The sequence below is a fragment of the Sebastes umbrosus genome, chromosome 19, assembly GCF_015220745.1.
Source record: "Sebastes umbrosus isolate fSebUmb1 chromosome 19, fSebUmb1.pri, whole genome shotgun sequence".
Lineage (NCBI taxonomy): Eukaryota > Metazoa > Chordata > Actinopteri > Perciformes > Sebastidae > Sebastes > Sebastes umbrosus.
The window spans coordinates 26172699-26188872 of record NC_051287.1 but is presented as its reverse complement, the minus strand read 5'-3'; the positions used below and the strand labels follow the sequence as shown (position 1 = coordinate 26188872).

Genomic DNA, 16174 nt, shown 5'->3' with positions numbered 1-16174 from the left:
TTACAGTGGAGTACAAGAGAGTAGAATAGAAACTGGAATAGATTTAGACTGTTATTGTGTTTATAAAGGCCAAAGTCAACAAGAAAACACCTGATAAAGGACTCTAAAACCAAAGATACACTGGTTAATCCACATGAACTACATCTCCCATGAGCCAGCGCTCCCAGGAGAGGGCCGCCCCCCCTTTTTCCCCCACGTGATCGCGTCCAGCCAATAGGGAGTGTCGTTACAGGCGCAATGCGGCTGTGGGGTATGTAAGGAGGAATGGCGACGGTCGAGACGGTTCCGGAGCCGGAGAGGAGTCTGAATGAACCAAACAGAAGCAACGCAGCTCCTTTAACGCTCTCACACAGTAAGCGCGTGCGTGACCCTGCTGGTGTGTGTACAGCATGTGAACATATACATGATATACATTACAGAGCATTGAACTGTGTTAGCAAAACTTAAGAAAGCAATGTGTTTTAAATAAAGTTTCATATTGCAACTTCAATTTAGCATAAAAAAAACATGGATTATTTCCCCTTCACTTTGTTCCATGGATGCACTTTCTACTACTGCCATACTGCATTATACTGCTAATCTACACACGTGTCTACTGATTAGAACTCTTGTTTACATCATAATCTATTTATTCTATTATTACTAGGCTTCCTCTTCATACCGGCACACATCACAGGATATCTTTTCTGCACGATTTTATGTCTTAGATTCTAATTAATTTTTAATTGGATTATGGATTTGTTTTAACAGAGATTCAAAAAACCACATGTGTTACATTTGAAATAGTTTTTGGCCCAAAAGATGAAGAATTAAATGAATCAAACTTGTATTTAGTCGATGACCCCACAGTGTTGCATGACAAGGAAGAATACTATTATTGCTACCATCATTATTGAACCACAACGGTGCAAATGGCTCTAAACATGGGGTTAGTTCCCTCTGCAGTCTCAGGCCTGTTTCTCATTCCCAGGGTGTCAAATACCGGCACTACGTCACGGCCGTCGGCGTTCGATACCGACGCACCCTTTAGCGTTGGTATGAGACTAACCGAGCTTTCCATTAACTACAACGTCAATATAACCACTCAGGGAAAGTGCGGCTGCAGCGTGGTGACGTACCGGTGCAGGAGGGGAGGTGGAAAGGTCGCTGTTTGTGTCCCGTGCCTCTTTACAATCAGCTATAGCTTCATATGTACATATACCCTGTTCACATCGCTCCGTCTCATTTTCATTGTACAAACGTAGTCATTTTAAGCCCAACCATGTTGTTTTTTTTCCTAAACCTTAACTATAGCACTTTTATTGCCTGAACCCTAAAAGAGTGTTTTTGTGAATTCACAACATTAAGTAACGTGTTTACTGCGAGTGAAAAGTGACGTCGAGGGTTCTGACAAATGCTAAGCTTCCAGTTTCTTGATGATTTCTTCTAATCTTATTGAACTGTTGCTTAGAGGGATATTTGTCTGGTTTCTGCCCTCCATGTACAAAAACAAACCCTTCATACATCATAAAAGCATGAAAGAAGTACTAAAGTACTAAAAGTAGTCCTCTCAGACATCTGACGGGACCCAAACAAGCTTCTGTAGCAGGAGAAGGTTGTGTAGGTGACTTCTCTCCTTTTTCATTTCCCTCTTCATCCAGGTTTGAATCCTGTTTTGTGATGGAGAGTCCCAAAATGGAAAGTGAAGTAACAGTGTCCTCCTCGTCCAGCGTGGTATCACCTCCGCTCCCCAGACTTCCACTGCTCAGGCCAACCTGGCAGCAAAGCAGAGAGACAGCAGAAAGACCACATACACGACTCCCGACTTCCTCTCCGACCTGGGGAGGGCCACCCTGCGGGGGATTCGCAAGTGTCCGCAGTGTGGCGTGTACAACGGCACCCGGGGGCTCAGCTGCAAGAACAAAGCCTGTGGGGTCTCCCTCAGAATGCTTCTTCGGCGGTGAGCAGGAACAGCAAGAAATGTGCGGTGGAGGTGGTGAAAGTGATAATAGACAGCGAGGAGAGGGTGGGGAAAGAGCGTGAGGGTGGAGGAGGAGTCCTAGGCGGTGGCTCAGGTGGAGGAGTGCAGGTGTTTTCAGTGTGTCACAGAGGAAGAGGAGCCACAGCTACGCAGTTGGGCTTTGTTGAACTCGTTCCCACCGATACGGCTATAGCGACAGGTGACGGCGCCACCTGCTAACACCGCATCAACCTGGGACGCTGCTTTTTGCCGTCATGCAGACAGGGGTCAAAGGTCAAATCAGGGCGAGACAGAATCAGCGGTGGCCGGTTCGAAACAGTCCTCCGACAGTCTCTGCATCCACATCAAGCAGGCGATAGAGTGTCGGAGCCGTGCGACGCCGCTGACCTTAAAGAGCTCCGTCCTGGAGGGTCTACAGGCCTCCATTCAAGCCAGGGAGGAGCTGTGGAGGCTGGCCACGGAGTCTCCAGGCCCTCTGGTGCAGCGGGTTACAAAAGACACCCTGGTGGTGAAGTGCCACACAGATTCCCAGCATCCTTTGGGTTTGCTGCATCTCACAGTAGGTGCAGGTGGGCTGTCTGAGGTTGTAAAGAGCGAGAGGAGGAGCAGAGAGCAGCAGCAGCAGCAGCACGCCGTCTTTCACTGTGCCTGTGAAGTTAGCAGCAGAAGAAGTAAACTGGTGTTTGATGGAGCAGCTGGATCCAACAACTCTCCTCCTCCTCCTCCTTCCAGCTCGGTCACACCACAACCCTGCCTTCACTTCTACGCCTGTGTGTGTGGCCTTTGCAAGCGATGAGAAACTGGCGTCAGAGTTTGCTGCTTTCATCAACTACACCCCACTGGTACAATGACTCAGCATGTTTTTACTTTCTTTTTTTTTTATTTTCTTTTTATTTGGAAAAGGCGTTATCACAGTGTATACAAATCTTTACAGATAGTTATACTTAACTTTTTTCCCGTTTTAACATACATGTACAGTTTATATGCATATGCACGAAAAGAGGCGTGCGGATGCCACAGTACTTGTGAGTCAACTCAGTCTTCTGGAGAACTGTGGGTCCTCCAACCTAATTTCTGAAGTACGTGGCCGTGTAAACCGTTCCACAAGTCCAGATTTAACACATCTACACATATACACATCGATATTCAGTTGCATACTCACGCGTATACAGCCTACATGCCCATGCATACTACTCCATCAAACTGTCAGCAGTTACATTTAGCTTTCTTACATATGCTAGCTCACACTCTATTAAAAGACATAACTATATACATTAGAACCAAGGGAGCTTACATTACATTCTTAGTCTTCTCAGCAAGAAGAGGAAAGGAAAAGTCAGTAGAGTCATACAAAGTCTGCTCTTATTGGGTTATAAATTCGATCCATTTATTCCAAATCTGGTCAAATTTCCCTTTTGGATCCTCAAAGAGTAAGTCAACTTTCCATTTTAAATATTTCAAGGATTATTCCATACCAATCATCCGATGTAGGTGTTACTGGATTTAGCCACCTTCTTGTGATAGATTTTTTACTTGCCGCCAAAAGGGCCTGCAGCAGCCTTATATCACTCCTCTGACTCAAAACAAAACGTGTCCCAGATAAAGAGTCTCCAGGTCAGGGCTATTTGAGTCTTAAATACAGTGCTTAATGAGTTATGAATACCTTTCCAGTATAAACTCAGTTGGGGCGGTCCCAGAAAATATGAATTTGATGATGATTTGCCTCCATTGATCCACATTGTCTCCAACACGTCAAGATTGTGTTCTTGTATATTTCCTGGTGTGGGGTCTTAAAATATCTCATAATATTTCTCCAGCACTGTTTTCACTTTCAACACATTTTTAAAGGATAGTTTGAAATTTTGGAAAATACTTGCCGAGAGTTAGATGAGTACTGGTTTCCTAACAGGAAGTCACTGTTATAGGCCAAGAAATGATCCAGCATATAACCCCGCCCCCCTAGACCACTTTCAGGCAAAACATAGAACTGGCACATGCACTCAGTTGCCAGTTTATTTGGTACACCCAGCTAAAACTAGTGCGGTCTAATATAACAGTCCTGTTTTAGGGAGGTGTTGATTCCACGGATGTATAAAGAGAACTGGATACAGTGTTGGAGGCTCCCGTTCATTCCTATCAGTGTCTCAGTGGTGCATAAAGCTAAAATGGCTCGACTGCCATGGGTCCATAGAGCAGACACAGTAGCGTTTCCTTTAACTCCTCCCAGCCCTCGCTCCAACCGCGGTCTGGGTCTCATTCACATGAACGGGGGGAAGGGAAATAACTCTGGATTCAGCTATTAGTGCGTTGTACTAGTGTTTGTACTGGGAAGTTGATTCACTTAAAAAAAATGATGGCATCACGTGAACGGACACGGAGGTTGTAATTCCACCGTTTGGCCACTACGAAAATTAGCTTCAAAGCCCGGCGCTCTTCCTGTGGGCTTGGCTGATTCAACTCTGTGATTATTTTGGAGGCTGCAGTTTGTGGTGCTGTTATACAGCTGTGTCTATAGCTTTGTCCACCCCATCTATATCAATGAGGGCAGGCTAGACAGTAGAAACACCCCTCTGTACTGTATGATGCAATACAATTTAACAGCCTCCAAAATGATCATACAGTTGAATCAACACCTTTCTATCAACGTCCATAACCTTCAGTATCAGAATGCGTTAGTTTTAACTGTGTGTACCTAATAAACTGGCACTTAAATCAAAGAACGTATATTGCTAAGAAGTGAAAGTCAATAGGTTGTTCCATTGCAACATCAGCGCCCAGCAGCAGAGCAACGCTTCCGCCATTTTGGACTGAAAGCGTCCACCGGACAGCAGTAAAACATCCGCCTAAAAGTGCCGTACAAAAGTAAACTAAATAATTTCTCTTCTATAGTCATATTCTACTAAAATGGCCTGTGTTGAATAATAAAATCTTATACATCTAATAAAAAAGTCTAAACTAATCCTTTAGTGTATTATTTGGTTTAATGTAACCTGTTGCTTCTAATGTCCTGTTCTTCCTTTCAGGCGTGCAGCAAAGCGCCACCAGTAGAGGAACTGGTCCCAGTGAGAAGCCTCTGCAACAGGCCCAACCCGTCAACTCTCCTCATAAGACAAAGAAAGCTCGCCTGGATGAATCTCTCTCTGGTGGTTTCATCGTAATACTTCCTGAAATATTTATTCTCACTCATTAATGCACGATGATTGTCTGAATGTTCCACTGTCCTCCCTCCTCTCTGTCTATCTCTATCTTGGTTCTTTACCTCCCTGGCTCTGTGTAGCCCCCTCAGTGGCCTCTGTCTCTGGGGTGGGGAAGGAGGGAGTGTCGGCCTCCAGCCTGAGGAGAGCTGGTCAGAGGAACGCCGCTGGTGCCGGTGGGCTGAAGGCTCCAGGTGCTGCCTGTCGGCCCCCTCCCCCCCTCCCTGCCTTTTCATCTTTCTGTCTGTTAAAGAGCCTTACTTCGTCTCTCAGACATCTGTCTCTATCTTTATCAGCCCTCTGTCTAATCCTGCAGCACTAATCCTGATCCAGGGCGCACTGCAGTGCTATTTTAACACTTCATTTGAAAACATTTGCAATTCAATTTACTGGCAAAAGCTTGAGAGACTTTAAAGACTTGAGTATGTGGTTGGTGTGTGGTCCACCTAGAAACAAAAGGAAGATAATGAATGTGTGTGTGTTGATGTCTCAGGGAGCACGCAGGTTGTGGATGAGCATACGGTGACGATGAGCTTCCAGCAGTGGCTGGCCAGCGTCACAGAGAAGATCCACCAGACAATGCACTACCAGTTTGATGGTAAAGACACGTTGATAAATCATTTCACCATATACTGTATGTATATAAGCACCTCTGGTTTAACCCATAAGCCTTATTAATGGCTCAATACTGATAGAAAGCATAATTCAATGATTATTCTCTGCAGGGTGACTGACTCTGACTCTGACTCTTGTTGCAGTAAAAAGTTTTTGCATTGATGTTTTTCCATCAGGGAAACCACAACCTCTGGTGTACCACATCCCCCAGGAGTTCTTCAACGCTCTGCAGCATCGTCTGTCGCTGGGCTCCAAGAAGAGGAGGCTGCCCAACTTCACCACAGGTGGAACAACATCATTTTACTAAATCCCATTCATTATGTCATTTCAACATCATAAATCAGCTCATTCTTCTCACAAATCTGGAGCCACAAGTGTTTGAGCTGCATCACACCCAGATATCTCAGACAAACACAGTGACAAAAAGTAACTAAGTACATTTACTCAAGTACAGTACTTAAATACAATTTGGAGGTACTTTTACTTGACTTGGGTATTTCCATTTTATGCTACCTTACACTTCTAATCCACTACAATTCAAAGGCAAATATTTTACTTTTTACTCCACGACATTTATCTCACAACTGTAGTTACTTTTCAGATAAAGATTTTATATAAAAGAACAAATGATAATCTTATAAAATACAATGCATCGTTAAATGTGGTGACCTCTCGTCATGTTTCACATATCTATGAGTTGGTAGCAGTTCCATTAAAGAGACATTTCACCACTAAACTTCTCGCATGGTTTCACTTAAATCAGTTTTTTGAGGTTCAAAGAGGTAAAAGTATCCAATATTTCACAAAAAATGCAAAAATTTGAGAAAATACAAAAACTAATACAAATTTGTGTAGCAGAACAGAAGTTTTTTCTTCTATCCGACCCTCATTAATCATCTCAGATTTACATTGTGACCCTTTGGAGTTTTGGAAACACTAGAATGAACTACCTAGCTGTATATAAAGTAGTTAAAAATAGCTCCACCTCCATCAGCTACAATACTAAAATACTACTTAATAGGGCTGCTCCTGACTAATCGGTCCTTTTGGTCTTATTTCACTAAGATTTCTGTAGTTGATTAGTCATTTTTTATGCTTTTTTCATGCTGAATGACTTGTTTCCAAGAAACGAATGAGCACATCTCTGGTAAACGCCAGATTTAAAGTGGTGCCTCTGTATGATTCTTTGTGGAGAAACTCAGTTTCACAGATCTGTCGATTAAATCAACTAATTACTTAGTCGACTAAGAATTTCTTTGGTTGAGGACAGCACTGCTACTTAATACACTTAATACACTGATGCACCAGTATTAATAGTCTAATAATATCAGTCACAGAGACTGATTTTCTGCAGAATGAGTACTTTACTTTGAGACTTTAAGTACATTTTGCTTTAGTTAAGTGAGTTTTGAATCAAGGGACTTTTTCTTTTAATGGAGTACTGTTACATTGTTATATTAGTACTTTTCAAAAATAAAGGATCAGAATATTTGTTCCACCACTGGCTAAATAAACCACAAATGTGAGCAAATGTTGACTCTCTTTCTCTCTCTCTCTCTCTCTCTCTCTCTCTCTCTCTCTCTCTCTCTCTCTCCTCTCCTCTCTCTCTCTCGCTCTCTCTCTCTGTGTGGACGTCAGCGTTTGTGAGAAACGATGGACTTCCTCTCTCCAAGTACACCTGGCACATCATCAGTCTCATGCAGGTCAAACGCATCTTTGACACCTCAGAGGTAAACACTTAAAATCATATTTTGCTCCGTCTCGCTTTTACAGTTTCAGGTTGATGTTGTCAGTAAAACCTCTCTGAACATTGTTTCTCTTACAGTCCGGCTGCCAAAAAGCAGAGAAGATATGAGTTGATAAAAGTGTTGATACCTCCTTATTTCCCTCCACCAGCTGCCTCTGGAGCTATCTCAGAGTTTTGTGAAGAACGCAGACGGCTCTTATTCACGTTTCCGCTGCCCTGAGCCTCCGCCTGAACCAGAACTACCAGATGGATGCAGGACAGATCGGCCGCAGGCTATACGACCGATGGAGCTCCGCACCTTCCTCAAAGTCGGTGAGTGACGGGTTTTCAGCCGTTTTCAGCCGTGATAGAGCACCAAGAAATCGGCTGTATAGTTCCACTGTGGTATCTCTCCAGGACCGGCAGATCAGAAGGAAGCCAGTCCGTTTGTGATGGAGTGGATCCCAGACGTTCTCCCTCGCTGTCAGATGGGAGAACTCAGGATCAGCTTTGAATTTGGCCACCAGCAGAGCGGTCAGCCGGACAACTGTGAGAAAACGAGCGCGGCTGAGAAAGCAGGTCGTAACAAATCGGACTCAACCCAATCCAAACCAAACACCAAGGCTGTCGAAATCCTTCAGGTGGTCGTCTAACGACAGGAACAGTGTCAACACATCTCTGGGATGACAGATATGGATTAATATGACTCATTATACAGTATGGGACATACCCTTATATCCATGTTATATTATGCAAGGTATCAGTTGCCATGTGAATTACACAGTATATTATTGAACAGTATTTTTAGACAATCTAGTCTGTAGAGGAGAACTCATCATAATGCTAAATATTCAAAATATCAAACTCTCAAAGTAAAACTACAAAAAAGGAAATATATTTTTTGAAAAATATGCATTTTTGAAAAACATATTACTGAAACATGTTTTGCTCAAGACAAATCATACAATCAGTAAAAATAAAAAGTAATACTGATTTAAAAGTGAATAAGAACTTTGGGTCGGTCAGTCTTTCTCACAGCAGGTAAACGTGCCAGTTCCTCACATTCACTAGAACGTCTCCTAAAGGGGAAAAAGACCCTGGATGTGTTCAAACTTTCAAAGAAGGATTTTTGTTTTGCTATGTAAGCATAAAGAAAATAAAACACATTTAATGGACAAAAATATCTTTTTTGGTTTTTAGTGAAATGTCTCCATCGTGGACAAACGGAGACCGCGAACCGCAAACAGGACAATAGAGACAATACAGCAGTCAATAAAGTAGATGCTCCTCTCCCCAAGACAAGTGCATTTTGTCCAGCAGCTCCTCCAACTTTAAGACGCACAGCTAGCAGGGCCGGTTCCAGCTAGCAGGGCTGGTTCCCTGGTCCCAGCTAGCAGGGCCGGTTTCCTGGTCCCAGCTAGCAGGGCCGGTCCCAGCTAGCAGGGCCGGTTCCCTGGTCCCAGCTAGCAGGGCCGGTTTCCTGGTCCCAGCTAGCAGGGCCAGGTCCCAGCTAGCAGGACGGGCCGGTCCCAGTTAGCAGGGCCGGTCCCAGTTAGCAGGGCCGGGTCCCAGCTAGCAGGACCGGTCCCAGCTAGCTGGGCCGCAGGCATTGGTATAGTTCTTAATATGTAAGGCATTAATGTATGTATATATATATATATATATTTAATCATGGTTTTTTATAGTGCTTCTTGTATTGTAATGTATTATATGTAATGTCTTGTTTTGAGTCTGCAATAAAGTTTGAATTGAACTACGCATGCTCAAAGCTGATTGGCTGTTGCCCCGCTGGAGATTTGATTGGCTGTTTGCCTCGTACCGGCGTCCTCATTGGATCGTAGATGGCAGGCGTTTAAGTTAATATTTCTGCTGTCGCCATGGAGATGTGGATTATCTTCTACAGAACACCGTTTACAGTCTTTCTTTTGAAGAAACCAGCCGTGGGATATTGTTATAAACCAAACCTCTGGTAAAAAAATAATCTGATTGAACTCGGAGTGGTTCTCTAGGACAAAACGGCTAACTGCTAGCTTACAGAGAAGACGCTACTCGGAGGGGATAGAACTGGATGGTACCGGATGGTACCGGATACTACCTGGTCAAGAACAGACCGGAAGACCGGACATGAACGCGGTAAAACTGGGCTGGACAGCAGGAGAACAGGTCTGGGCCAAGTCCACCTGGGTTAAACTGTGTGGGGAATGTAAAATAGCGCATTATGTCAAATTGTAAAATATTGTAATTTCCTGGTTTTGCATCTGTCCAAATGAACGTAACTAGCATTAGCATGTTAGCATGCTGAGGTTAGCATTTAGCTAACCTACCTTTAGTCCTTTTGTGACCTCCAGCCCTCTGAGCTGCTGTAGACTCGTACTGTTACTGAGGGATCATTAGAAACAACAGACCGTCAAAATGATGAATAATGATTTAGAAAATAATCAGCTTTATTGGCTAAGTGTGTGTACACATACAGAAGGAAACGAAGTCCCATTTGAAGTTGATCTCAATGTACTTAAAGACAGAATCATTTACAGGAAGATAGAAATAGACATACAGCTAAAAACAAGGCCAACAAAGTAGAACAAAGAGAACTAAACATAGAACTATTCTGTACATAAAGCAACAATGACCAACAACATCCAGAACATACAAGTCAAGAGTTCTGTAGATTGTAAACAAATACAAATAGTGCAAAGGAATCAAATATTGGTTAGCCTAACCCTAACCATAAACCTCAAATATTGAAAGTACTAGATTACTTTATATACATGAAGTAGATGGTAAATATATAGCACTTTTCTAGTCTTCCGACCACTCAAAGCACTCTACACTACATGTCAGCATTCACCCATTCATACACTGCTAAGGTGCCTACTTTGCCCATCAGGATCTAATCTAAATACTCATTCACACACCAATAGGCCTTCGGGAGCAATTTATGGTTAAGTGTCTTGCTCAAGGACACATCAACATGTGACCTGAAGCAGCCGGGTATCGAACCACCGACCTTCTGATTGGTGGACGACCTGCTCTACCCTCTGAGCCACAGCCGCCCCAAAGCTGGAGTATATGCATGTACAGTATGTCTGTTTACAGTGTGCAGGATTTATATGGCTGATACTTACATGTTAAAGCAGAGAGTGCATTTTTAATGTCAAAAAGCGACTTGTGCCGACACTTTTTTTTTGTGTTGGACTATGGTGATCTTTTGTATGCAGTCCTCTGCTCAGTGTCTTCATATGGTTGACACAGCTTACTAGCTGCTCTGAGGTTCATTACCAGTAAAACTCTGACTCCACTTTGAGTTATATTCTCGGGTAGGATGGCCTGCTCTGGCCAGCCGTGGGATCTGTCATTGGTTCACCTTTTATATACAAAGCATTCTTGGTCTGCTCCCATACTACCTATGTGTCCTCATTAAACAGATTACTCCTTTTGCTCTCAGGACTAATTTATGCTTTCTGTCTCAGATGCACGTATGGAATTGGTAAAGGGCTTTTGTGTATTTTGCAGCCTCGGCATGGAATAGGTTGCAGAAGGACTCGAGACTGAGTGAGTTGTCTTGTTGAATGCTTCTGTATGTATCTCTAGATGAGGATGGTGTTTCTTTCTTGGATGGTCTTGAGTCCGGACATACTGTGGATGTAGTGGGTGCTGATGTATTGAGGGAGTCGGTATGCCAGTTTTATTGCCTTGTTCTGGATGATTTGTAGTCTGTTGTATTAGTGTTGTGAAGCTGTGGTCCAGGCTGGTGCTGCATATTCAAAGATTGATCTGATGTTTGGTAAACCTTGAGGATGATTTCTGGTGATGCTCCGTGTTTGTGTCCGGTGAGTGCTTTGAGGTGGTTGAGTCGTTGGTTGCCTTGTTTTTCCAGGTTATTGATGTGGGTGGTCCATGTCATGTTCCTTTGAAAGGTGACTCCTAAAAACGTTGCCTCCTTGGCCAGGGTGAGGAGGGTGTTGTGGAGGGTGAGGTGGACCGTTGGTTTGAGTTGGGTGTTTCTGGTGAACAGGATGAGCTGGGTTTTGTTGGGGTTGAGTTTGATTCTCCATTTGTTGGACCTCGTTTCTATTGTTGAGATGCATGTTTGAAGTTTTTTGACAGCCAGTGGAATTGATTTGGAGTGAGTCCAGTAATAGAGGTCGTCTGCAAATTGTGAGATGTGTCCTATAGTGGGTGGAAGGTAGTAGACGTCGGAGATGTAGATGAGAAAGAGGAGGGGACTGAGGACTGCACCTTGTGGGACACCAGCTTTGGGATTGAAAGGGGTGGAGAGGGAAGTGGAGACCTTAACCTTTATTTGTCGGCTGTGGAGGAAGCTTGAGATGATGTTGTATATCGGAAGTGGTATTTGGAGTTTTGGGTCTTGTAGTATGTATATTAGTCCGTTGTGCCACATTTTGTCGAATGCTTTTTCAATGTCGATGAATATTGTCAGAGTGAATTATTTTTTGGATTGAAACTGGATTGGTTGTGGCCAAGTGTGGATCTGAGGGACAGGAGTGAGTGTTCTGGAGGTGGTTTTTGAACAGGGTTGCATTTTCTTGGTTATTTTCAGTGTATTTTCCTTGATGTATGAGAGTTGTTGGTATGTTGTTTTTGTTTTGTGCACTGTTCATGTTTTTTAATTTTCTGCCAAAAGCTGCGTTGGTTGGATCTGTAGTCGCTGTCCAGTTTATTGTAGAATTATTGTTGCTGTGAGTGCAGAGTGAGTTGTTGTCTGATCTGGTTCTGGAGCCGGTTTATTTCTGTTTTGGTATCCGGTGATCTGTATTTGATGTAGTGCCTCCGTAGTTTTCTTTTTTCTTTTTGATAAGGTGCAGGATGTGGGGTGGGAGCTGTTGCTGTGGTTTGGTGGTGGAGTGAAGTGGGATGCATGTGTCACGAGCCTGGGTGAGTAGTGATCCGATGTTTGTAGCCAGGTGGTCTAGTGAATGGTGGTCGAGGGGGATCTGAGTGATGTCCGTGGTGTCTTTGATGATGTGTTTCCTGTAGTTTTCCCAGTTTGCTTTTTTGTAGTTGTACCGTGGTGTTGTGGCAGGTGTTGGAGTGGGAGGGAGAAGATGGCGAGGATGGGGAGGTGGTCGCTGCCGATGTCGTGACTCACTTGGAAGTTGTGGAGTGTGGCTGAGAGGTCTGGTGAAGAGAGGGACAGGTCCACTATGTCCATGGTGGAGTTAGCAGAGTGGATGTGTGTGTTGGTTCATCATTATTGAGGATATTGAGGTCGGTGGTGTCCAGTATTTCTTTGAGTGTTATTCCTGATTTGTTTGTAGTGTTGCAGTTAAAATCCTTGTTTGGCATTCAAATCTCCCATTATGAGCACGTTTCTGTTTTTGTTGGTGATGGTCTTGATGAGTTTTCCTGAGGGCTGTATTCCAGGGGGACAATATATTGAAGAGATGAGGAGAGTGGTGGATGTATTTAAAAGCAGTTTGGTGGCCATGTATTCATTATGTGGAAGTTCTTCTTGTGTCAGATTAAAAAGGGTTTCTGTTCTGCCCTGAGTGCGTTTAAAATGCTAAAAAGACCAAGTTGACTGTTAAAAATGTGTTTGTATTGTTATTCTCAGAAAAGATTGTTGAGCTTTATTTTGAAGGCTGGAAAGATGGTGTAAACAGGAAGCGGGTAACAGGAAGTAGGAAGTATAGAGGAGACCTGAAAACAGAGAAAGAACATGGTGCAGTTGTATAGTTTCTCATGTTGAATCCAGTGTAATCCTGCATATGAATCCCTCAGAAAGCAATGGCTTTTCACTCCAATTCAATGTGTCATCTTGACTTGACCTGCTGTGAAAGAAGTCATTAAAGGAGCAAGCACGCTCACTTCCTGGCTCTTGAAAAGGAGTTTGGCTGGCTGTTTATTTATGTTAACACTTTGGAAGTAAAACACATACAGAGAACAGTACAGTTTCCCTGTATTCGATTTCCTGTTTGATTAAAAGTGCCACTCCGCCCCCATGGCCTGTTGGTCGCTCTTTTTAAAAAATATTAAAACCATCCAGGTTAAAAGCTGTTTCTTTTCTGAGGAGAGTTTCATTAATGAAGGCTACTGTGACTTGTTTTTCAGTTAACATTTGTTTCAGTTCACTTTTGTTTTTCCTTATTCCTCTGATGTTCATGTGTAAAAAGGTGGTAGCCATAAAACGGGTTAAAAGGATTGGATAAAAAGACTAAAAAATAAATTATGAGTGGTTTAAAAGATGGGACTGTTTAAAAAAGTTTGTGTTTTTTCTGATGCTTTCCAGGATTTTCTGTACGGTAGTCTCATCTTTGCATAGGAGTTTGAGGTCTTTGTGAATGTTGTTGAGGTTTGTGCTGGGGTCCTGGGGGGTCGTTGTAGGGTCCTGGTGGGTCGTTGTGGTGTCCTGGGGGGGTTGATGGAATGTGGGAGTTGGGGGGGAACTGGAACCTTGGACGATCTTGTGGACAGGAGCTTCTTGGTGCTGTGGTGGTGAGGGCTAGGTAGGTGGGGCAGTGTTTGGAGATGGAGGGGTGCTTGCCGCCGCAGTTGGCACATTTACTGTACAGGGGTGTGGGTGTAGGTTTACTGTGCATCAGGGTTGTGCTCATGAGTCCGATGGTGTTTTGGAGTTGTGGGATGAAGTGGGCAAATGGAGTTGATATGATGTTTTTATTGAGTTCGGTGAATAGTTGTTGGATTTTGTCCAGTAGTGTTGCTAGGACCTGGGTTTCCATGGGGGTGTTGGGTTGGGGGGGATATTGTTTCATTATTGCTGGTGGTGGGAATGGTGAGGGAGGAGTGCAGTGCTGGTGTTTCCTTTGGTGCTTTGGTGTCTTGTGGTTTGTGACTGGTAGTTTGTGGTGCAGTGGCTCCCCCTGGTGGTGTGGTGGGCTGTAGTGGGGCTAAAGTGCCAGAGTGCAGTGTTGTGGAGAGGGACAAGGAAACAGCATTAAAACAGTAAAACAGTTGGCTAGGCTGAGATACTGGTCTGAATATAAAATAAAACAAGAGGATAAAACTAGCAAGCAGTAGCAGTGGCAATTAAAAAAATGATAATTTATATATATATATATATATAAAAAAAAAGACTTAGAAGGGGGAAATAAAATACTGGCTCCTGATGTAAAACAAGTGATTGTTGGGGTGGGATTTGCTTGGTGCACTGAGTGGTGGTGTCCAGTGAGGGGTGATGGTGATGCAGAAGTGAGAATCGGTGTCTGGAGAATGATTAAGTGATGTGTGAGAACAGGTAAGTGTATGATGTGCTTAGTGCTGCTGAGTGAGGTGAGTGAATCTGTCTTAGTGCAGTGACTAGATTTTGTGAAAAGACCATGCCCATGTTGGCTTAAAATAATAAATAAATAAACAGATTAAAGATCAATAAAAAACGCTTCTCCTCTCTGTGATGGTGGCGTTGGGCTCCTGCTGCATTCCTCTCTCCTGCTCAGCTCAATTTTCAATTTGAGTTTCGCAGGAAACAAACAGTCAAACTCTGGTGATCACTCGATAGGGAAACGCTCTGCTCTGCTCTGCTCTGCTCTGCGAGATATATACTGAGAGCCATCCATAACCCTGCCATGACACAATTAATCCATGAAGGACAATGGGCCACCAGAACACCCCTCTCCATAATACTCCAAAACAAACCTCCATAACTATCAATCCCCCCCCCCCTCCCCTTTTTTTTTATCCATCATTCTCTTTTAAAACACCATCCTTTTATCCATCATTATTTTACTTCTATCTATCTATTTATATTTTACTTTATTTTATCTTATTCTTTTTTTTAATCTTGCCTTAATTTGATTTGGACCCTGACTGACAGCCAGCCACCCTCACCCCTCTCAAGCACACACACACTGCACACAGTCACATGATATTGATCATTGCCCAGTTATGTTGGCTTTTTTAAAGTTTTCTTTATTTTTCTTTATTTCTTTATTTTTTTATCTATCTATTTATTTTTCATTTATTTATTTATTTGATCCGTTTTTCCGTGTCTGTAACTGTGTGTTTTTGGCCAAGTAGCCCTTGAAAAAGAGATTCTGAATCTCAATGGGATTCACCTGGTTAAATACAGGTTGGAAATGAAATAAACTGTAAATATATTTGAAGTGGGTGTTTTAGTGTAACAGGGTGCCTGATTTCATCAGAGTGATGGTCTGTGGTAAGAAACTGTTCTCTTGTGTCTACAGTGCTCTGTAGCGCCAACGAGAGGAGAGAAATTGAGATAGGTTGTTTCCAGAGGTCTGCAGTGATGATTCATGCCTGTTTCCGGACTGTGGAGGTGGAGAAGTGCTGAATGAAGTGCAGGTTGGCACCAGTGTTTTTGTCTGCAGTCCTGACTGACTGGTTTGTGTGAGGTCATATTTTTAGTTCAAACAAAAGGTATAAATGCCGTTAAATCAAATGTAGCTGTTTGGAACCTGCTCCATGGGAAGAGATGTGTGTTATTGTTAGTGATGAACGTCGGTGGCACTTTATGTGGAGAGAAGTTCTGTATCACCTCCTTAACTTTCATGAGTTGATGGATGTACACATTTCCACCAGCAGATGGAGACATAAGCCGGATCTTTTCCCAACCGGTTTACTGGATTAAAGCTTTACAAGCAAACACAAGTAGAGAAGGTGGAATACATGAAAGGATTATTCAAACTGCCTTACTTTGACAAAATCAGTGTAACCAGTGCCTCAGTGTTTTCTGTTTCTGTG

At 43.2% G+C, this 16174-nt stretch overlaps 1 protein-coding gene across 1 annotated transcript; it reads left to right on the top strand.

Annotated features, from left to right (window-relative positions):
* Window positions 1–1643: 1643 nt before the first annotated feature.
* c19h2orf42 (chromosome 19 C2orf42 homolog) lies at window positions 1644–8676 on the top strand. The gene is given in 12 exon segments (XM_037753618.1): window positions 1644–1729; window positions 1732–1931; window positions 1934–2227; window positions 2229–2738; window positions 2740–2798; window positions 4979–5103; window positions 5238–5348; window positions 5648–5752; window positions 5946–6053; window positions 7408–7499; window positions 7666–7828; window positions 7913–8676. Coding segments are annotated over 12 exon segments (2073 nt in total). The 5' UTR covers window positions 1644–1659; the 3' UTR covers window positions 8149–8676.
* Window positions 8677–16174: the final 7498 nt, after the last annotated feature.